This window comes from Lacerta agilis, chromosome 1 (genome assembly GCF_009819535.1).
Source record: "Lacerta agilis isolate rLacAgi1 chromosome 1, rLacAgi1.pri, whole genome shotgun sequence".
NCBI lineage: Eukaryota > Metazoa > Chordata > Lepidosauria > Squamata > Lacertidae > Lacerta > Lacerta agilis.
Window position 1 is genome coordinate 1,538,697 of NC_046312.1, and position 7,783 is coordinate 1,546,479.

At 51.9% G+C, this 7,783-nt stretch overlaps 1 protein-coding gene across 3 annotated transcripts in view; it reads left to right on the plus strand.

The window, feature by feature from the left end:
- FANCM (FA complementation group M) overlaps positions 1 to 7,637 on the plus strand; it is a 48,695-nt gene extending 41,058 nt beyond the window's left edge. For all 3 annotated transcript variants that reach the window (XM_033157631.1, XM_033157717.1, XM_033157801.1), the window contains 6 exons: positions 558 to 714; positions 1,294 to 1,397; positions 3,275 to 3,757; positions 5,616 to 5,937; positions 6,737 to 7,028; positions 7,428 to 7,637. In XM_033157631.1, coding sequence (XP_033013522.1) covers positions 558 to 714; positions 1,294 to 1,397; positions 3,275 to 3,757; positions 5,616 to 5,937; positions 6,737 to 7,028; positions 7,428 to 7,542 — 1,473 coding nt within the window. In that variant the 3' untranslated portion in view covers positions 7,543 to 7,637. The remainder of the gene's footprint in view (positions 1 to 557; positions 715 to 1,293; positions 1,398 to 3,274; positions 3,758 to 5,615; positions 5,938 to 6,736; positions 7,029 to 7,427) is intronic.
- The last annotated feature ends 146 nt before the right edge of the window (positions 7,638 to 7,783 follow it).

Sequence of the window (7,783 nt, forward strand, 5' to 3'; positions counted from 1 at the left end):
AGAGGATCTAGTTGCAGGTAATGGGGAGAGGCCTCTCTCTGCCCGAGAAGTCATTATAAAACTGGAGGCTGCCTTATACGGGCCTTGATCCATCTAGCTCAGTATTGTCCACACTGACTGGCAGCAGTGGCTCTCCAGGGTTTTAGGCTGGAGTCATTCGCAGGCCTACTTGGAGATGCTGTCAGGGATTGGATCCAAAATGCAGGAAACTAATACCAAATCAAGAAATTGGGGGGGGGGGAGGTACTTTTGGCCTTGTGTTTTGTAACTGAGGATGGACAAACAGTTTCTGCACTTAGAGGCTTGGGCCCCAGGCAGTTCTTTCCATGTGAGGCTGTGGCCTCAGATCACTTGATCTGCATGGCTGGTGGGGGGGGGGCTTGGTGGGCTGGCTGTCAACATGGGATCGTGTCCTTGCCTGTGGCCAGTTCTGATCAGCCCAGGGGTGGGGATTGGCCAGTCTGCGGCCACCGGCACCTGGCATGGCTGGTTCTAAAGCAGAGTCTGCGAAGTAGGATGCTGCTGGGCAGGAACTCTCTTGCTCTTGCTTCATGTAGAACGCAGCCAAATACTTCCTGGACCAAGAGGCGGAACTTTCTGAGGAAGGAGCCATGGAGGTTTCATCCGATGAGAGCGTCGGCTCGGAAAATGTGCAGAGTTCTTCGCTCATCGAGTTTTTAAATGATGACACACAGATTATGCAAGATCTCAATGGTAAGTGAAGGAAAACCCTGCCCTTCTCCTATTAGCTGGCACCTCCTTGGCTCCATTGTGGCACCAGCCCTCCCAGTAGCTTCCCTACGAGGCCGTGATTGCACTTGGCATGTCAGGTTTTGGAAATCAGGTAGCAGCAGTCAATCAGGACTGCGTTGCTTAACCCTTCGCTCCATGCTGCAGTATCAGCAACAAAGTGGAAACATGAGGAACAAAGGCACAGCCTGCAGTGGAGCTTGAATAGCCAGCACTTGAACCGAGGCCTGGAAATGGATAGAGAATGCATGGCTGCTTCTATGTGGTAGCAATTGCCACTTGTGGAACCTGCCCCCCCCCCCCCCCCGCACGCCATTGTGGGAAGAGTTTTGCTGCCACTAACAGGCCCCTGATTGGTGCAGAGTCTGTTTGTGTGGTGGGAATTGTAGCGATTTCCGCAAAACAAGCTGCCCTGCCCTGCACAACTTCCCCCCACCCTACAGAGACTCTTTCCCCCTGCGAAGCCTGCCCAAACAGGTGCTGACTGCGGCTTCGGTTCCTCTTCTGCCTGCCTGACTGCTGCTCTTTTCTCTCTCTGCTCAGAATCTGAGATGCATGCAGTCTACCTGAAATCTGTACGAAGCCCAGCTGTTGGCAACAGGTACAAGATGCATAAAGGATGCAACTCGGTGGCTGTTTTCTCACAGGTAGGAAGGCAGACAGGGAGGGTTGTGTCCAAAGCACAAACGGGGGCTGGTCTTGATCCACAAATGCTGCTTGTTGGCTTCTCACAGCCTTATCAGAGCAAATGGTCGCTTTTCACGAGTGTCGTCTTAAAGGACAAGGCCGAAAGGATTGTTCCAAGGTGGGCTGACTTCTTAGCAAGGCAGAACCTGCTGCCGCAAGACAGCCGGGGTTTGTTTGTTAATACCACCCTTCGATAAAAATCCCCAGTGCGGTTCACATGAATCAAAATGTAAAAACAATGTAAAATACAAATATGGCAAGTCAGAGCTATGAGCAGAATGACCTTATCATCTGGGTAGCTTGATTGGGAACTCGGCCTTCCTTTTGGCACTGGGGAGTCAAGCTAGTTTGGCCACAAAGGACAGTAATGCCACCATGAATTGGGCTCGGAAAAACACTGGTAGCCAATGAAGGTCCTTTAACTGGGCCAAGTTGCTGGGAACAAATCTTGCCCCTATTAAAAGTCAATACTAGCTGCAGCTTCCTGGGCAGCCCCACATGCCAAGAGGCTGCCCTTGGCCAGCCTGCCTCTCTCTAGGTGAAGCCACAGTTCATGTGCCAGCATCAGCTGGGAGAGGGAACTCCCTTGGTGCCACTGGAAATGCTTGGGAGTCCGGGTACAAGACCGGATCCTCCCCCCAAACCAAAAAACAGATCCTTCAGGGGAGCACAAGGACATCTATAACACATTGACCGTCTCCCTAAACCCAGGCAGCCTCCAGGCACAGAACTGCTGCTTTCTAACACTTCTTCAGCCTGTGACGCGAGTCCAGGCAGCAGTTCAGGGAGAGATGTGAACAGTCCAGGAATTGGGGTGGGGGAGTGTTTTTGCAGTGTGCAGGCGCCTGGGAAAACGGGGAAACCTGGCTCAGGTGTTAAAATGAAAGAGCTTGGTTCCTCAGCATATCGATGCCACTTTATCCCAGGTTCTTACTATATTTTTCAATAGAAAGGGTGGGGTAGACATACCAAAATAAACTGGCTCATGCAAATTAAGGCATTTGCCTTCTGGATTTCTGCCATATTCCATACATACCTGTAAACCTGAGAACAAAGTGACACATAAATGTCATTTTGTCATTAGAAACTGTGCCAGCCTCATGCTCTGAAAACTCCTCCAGACTTGACTGGAAAGGTCACCTGCATTTCATCTGCTGGAGCTGGCCAGGCCTGTAGTTACAGCCCATGTGAGGCTCAAGAGCAGGGGTCAGCAAACTTTTTCAGCAGGGGGCCAGTCCACTGTCCCTCAGACCTTGGGGGGGGGGCGGACTATATTTTTTTGGGGGGGGGAATTGAACAAATTCCTATGCCCCACAAATAATCCAGAGATGCATTTTAAATAAAAGGACACATTCTACTCATGTAAAAACATGCTGATTCCCGGACTGTCTGTGGGCCGGATTGAGAAGTCGATTGGGCCACATCCGGCCCCCGGGCCTTAGGTTGCCTACCTCTGGTCAAGTATATGGATGCTGCCCTTCTTTGGGGCTGCAAATGGGCAGCCTCAGGTTCAGTTAAGGCAGGGGTCAGCAAACTTTTTCAGCAGGGGGCTGGTCCACTGTCCCTCACACCTTGTGGAGGGCCGGACTATATTTTTTCGGGGGGAAATGAACGAATTCCTATGCCCCACAAATAACCCAGAGATGCATTTTAAATAAAAGGACACATTCTACTCATGTAAAAACACGCTGATTGCCGGACAGTCTGCGGGCCGGATTGAAAAGGCGATTGGGCTGGATCCGGCCCCCGGGCCTTAGGTTGCCTACCCCAGGCCTTGATGTTCTGTGGCTCTGCCTTGGGGACACGCAAATCATGGCACGGTTTCCTTTCCTTCCAGGTTCCAGAGCAGGAAGAGAGTTACTTAGCAGACAGTTTCTGTGTTGAGGAGGAGGAGGAGGAGGTGGAAGACCCCAAAAGCTGCTCCAGTGAAGATGAGGAAGTTTGTGTTGACTTCAACCTGCTGCAGGAGAGCTTTGGGGAGGGGAGAAAGCAGTATTGCACCCGACGCAGGAGGAAATTGAAAGAGGCCCTCCTGCAGCAGGGAGGGGCTGCTCCCCCGCCACTCAAGAAACGCTCCCGGATTCAAATTCTCAGCAGCTCTAGTGAAGATGAAGGAGGGGTCAGGAGGGAACCACCTCCCATCGTGAAAGCGGACCAGGGCTCACATGCGTCCTCATCGCTGGCTTCAGACCACCGCCTGGACTGCAGAACATCTGCTCCAAAGGCTGAGATCCGTCCGCCCCAAGAGAGCAGGACCCAAGTGCTCATGGGACCAAAATCTTCCTTGTCAGAAGAACTGGACTTCCAGGCAACGTCAAAGGTATTGGCTGTGTTTAAGCTGTTCCTTCCGTTGCTGGTTTATCTATGGCCAGGGTTAGAATAACAGACCAAAGCCCTGAAAGTGATCTGGTCAAAGCTCTCGCCAGGAGGCAGCATATCCCCCAGTGCCAGGGATGCTTGTTCAGGCTTTCCTTGAGAACCTTCAGCAAAAGGTGCCACCTGCCCCCTTGGTTACCGCCTCCACTGTGAAAATGTAGTACCGGGAACAGGCAATTGTTCTGCGCACTTTTGGCTGGCAGCACCCTTGTGGCGCTGTGGTGTAAACCACATAGCCTAGGCCTTGCCGATCAGAAGGTCGGCGGTTCGAATCCCCGCAAAGGGGTGAGCTCCCGTTGTTCGGTCCCTGCTCCTGCTCACCTAGCGGTTCGAAAGCACGTCAAGTGGAAGTAGATAAATAAGTACCACTCCGGCGGGAAGGTAAACACCATTTCCGTGCGCTGCTCTGGTTCGCCAGAAGCGGCTTTGTCATGCTGGCCACATGACCCGGAAGCTGTCTGCGGACAAACACCGGCTCCCTCGGCCTATAGAGTGAGATGAGCACGCAACCCCAGAGTCGTCTGCGACTGGACCTAATGGTCAGGGGTACCTTTACCTTTTTTACCCTGGTTCTCCATGGTCATGCTCAGAGGCCTTCTATAGCCCTTCTGCCCAATGGCCTTCAGACCAGAGATGTTGTGGGTTGCACAAATCACCTTCTGCGTGTAAACTGAATAAGTGTGCATGAGCTATTTTTGCAATGGCATTTACGTTTTATCGAGCGCCTGGAGGACTGGAGAGGGCTTGAGGTCAATGAAAGATTGGCGGGGAGGGCACCACCTCCTCGTCCCCAGAAGGTGTCCCCCGTTGGAATAATTTGCAGGTGACTTCCTCTGTGTGTGTACAATTGTTCTACTATGAGGCTAGAAGCATGTCTAAAAAAGTGGGATTTAGGTTCTGTACTTGTCAAATACTGCCATTTTCTATGTGCTATTTGGACTGCCAGGCAAACTACCAGCCCCTACTTATCTTTCCCTGTTGTTTTTCCTGGTGGTCTATTTGAGGGCCTCTCCATGCCCTGAACATGTTGGTCATTGATGTGCTGATATTGCCTTAGTGGTCTCTTTATACTGAGCCATCCTCACATCATTTCACTAGTTTAGGAGCTTTTCTGTGATGCTTCCTCAGCGCCACCTAGAGGGACACTTGTGCACTACAGTGCAACAAAAGCAAGACATCACACACACACACACACACACCTGGAACTTTTGAGGTACAGGATTTCTGCAGGACGTAGCAAGGTGTGCCCTGGTTGAAAATGAAGCAGCATGACTGTCCCCCAAAGCCTTCACAGGCGCAAGCAGTGTTGAAAGCGGGGATTGTGTGTAACTGCCCCAATAGCTTCCTGAGAACAAATCATCATTAATGCTCGATGAAAAGGATGTCTGGAGGGGGCCCTCAGATGGCAAAATCATAGAAGTGTAGACTCCAAGGGTCCCACCCCTGCGATGCAGGAGTCACAGCTGAATAATCTCTGACCAATTGTCATCCAACCTCTGCTTAATGTTCCATTCCCCACCTCCATGTTTTTAGCTGCTATTCTTTTATCTAAGTAGCTGTCAGGGGGAAAAGGCTGGGTATAAATAAATACATGATTGTAGTAGTAGTAAACCTCCACCTTCCAAAAGAGTCTGGAAGCTCTTTGGAGTCTCGGACTGTGGTCTTTGTCACCTGGGAAGCTCTGCAAGGCTCTGGGATGCATTACTATGAAGGGTGATGATAACCAAAGCTCAGCCTTTGCTTTCTTCTGCTCTGGCTGCTTTGAGGATGATGAGTGATGATTTCTCTTGCAATGTTTTCAGCCAGAAAGCTCTTGGGGGCACCTTGCGGCGCTCTGCGCCCGGAAGAATCCGCCGCTGCCTCTCTGCGTTCTGGTTGACAGCCGCGAGATCTCCTCTGGGCCAGACGTCATTTCCGCCCTGAAAGCTGTTCACGGAGTCAAGGTCCACGTCTGCTCACTGGGCGGCTGCGATTACATTGTCAGCAGCCGGCTGGCCGTGGAGAGGAGATGCCAGGCGGAGCTGCTGACCCCGGCACACAGGAGCAAAGTGGTCCAGCGAGTGCAGCAGCTGAAGAGCAAGTTTGACAGGATCTGTGTGATCGTGGAGGAGAGAGTCAAAGCAGGTGGGTCTCCTGGCTTTGGCGGGTTTTCTCCTTGGGCATTGAACATTTCAGCTTCCAGCTCTGCTGGTCGTGCTGTTTAGCGTTAAACAGAAAATGCAGCAGCTACAGCACTGCAAATACAGTACGGGTGAACAGAGACGGCCACTTAGGAGGTAGAAACGCAACATGGTGCACATGGGACCTTTTGGGGAAGCTGGTAAACTGTGTTGTCCCACCAAGTGCTGAGTAGAATCTATCCCAGCTGCCTCTGATCACGCACTGAAGGACGATAGGTTTCTTCACTCCGCTTTGAAGAATGAAGAGGCAACTAGGAACTGCACCTTTTTCCGTAGTGCAGGAACGTTGATCAGGAACTTTTATCTGCCTACTCAATTTCCACTCAACTCTCTTTCTGGGTGAAAGAGAAGAGAAAGGTGGGTCCTGATGTTAAGGGTCTTCCTCTGCCCCCCTAGGCTGTGAAATGCTGCAACAGCTGACAACTTGCAGCAGTTGCTAAGGGGCTGAGAACACAACTGGCCCTTCAGCTAGAGATGGGATGGAGAGCCTGTGCCCACCCCCAGGCTTTGCTCGACTTCCAGCAGCCCAAGGTCAACATCAGGGGTGAGGTTGAGGGAGCCCAATAACACCCAGAGCGCCACAGCTTCCCCACATCTCTGTGCTTAGCATGTTGAAGCTGATCTCTTGCCACTTTGGGCATCAGGGAATGAAAGGCCACTGATTGCGAGAAATCTGGAAGCCTCTCCCAGGTGGCAGCACAGGAGAAATGCAGACACCAAACTCTCATTCTGTAAACTTTCAGGAGAAGCACGGAGAGTGTTCCACAGAAGCAGGCACTATGACAGCCTCCTGTCGGCCTTCATCCAGGCAGGAATCCGGGTGCTCTTCAGCTCCTGCCAAGAGGAGACGGCTGACTTGCTGAAGGAGCTGGCTTTGCTGGAGCAGCGGAAGAACGCGGCCATCCAAGTGCCCACAGAGGTGCAGGGCCACAGGCAAGATGCCCTCCGCTTCTACCTGAGCATCCCCTGCATCAGCTACCCAGAGGCCCTGGCCTTGTGCCACGGCTTTGGCTCGGTAAAGGAGGCAGCCAACAGGTAGGGCTTGGACAGGGCCTCTTCCTGTTTCCAAAACCTGACAGGCTGTACAAGAGTAGGCTGCATGCTCCTCCCTGCCTTCTCAACTTGCGATGGCCGATATCGGTTCAGGGACTCCGACTCCTCCAGACCTGATAGCACATTCTTTGGTAGCAAATTCCACAATGCGACTTGGTGTTGTATGAAACCAAAACCACCCACTGCTCTGTCCTGAGCAAGCTGCGGGTCACTTTGCTCTTCCTCCTGCCTGTTCTGTGCATGTGCCTCCCCTTCCCCCTTCAGGCACATTGGAAGAAGCGTCCTGTGGCCCAAACGCAGAGTGTTTCTCCTGCTTGCTGCAGCAACTGCCTGTTGGCTTGCGATGGAGCTCAGCCTTCCTTCCTTTTTGCTCTTTTCCAGTTCCCCAGGCGAGATGGCAGTCCGCACCCGGATGAGCCAGCAGAAGGCAGAGAAGGTCTACCATTTTATGCACTACGGCTTTGATGCTCAGATGCTGCCTGAGAAGATCACGTGACCAACTGCAAATCACAGGGGGAACCCCTTTATAAAAGACGCACTTTCTTGTTACATCTCCTTGTTGTAAGATATGTAAATAAACGTCCAAACTCAGTGAGTTTCTGTATTTCAGGCCACCATTTTCCTCTGGAGAAACCAGGCAGCTGCAAATGCAGCCTTTCCACAGGGGTTATTCTGAAATACGTAGAGTTTATGCATCTGTTGGGGAAAAAACACCCTTCTCCATCTCAAGAACAGGG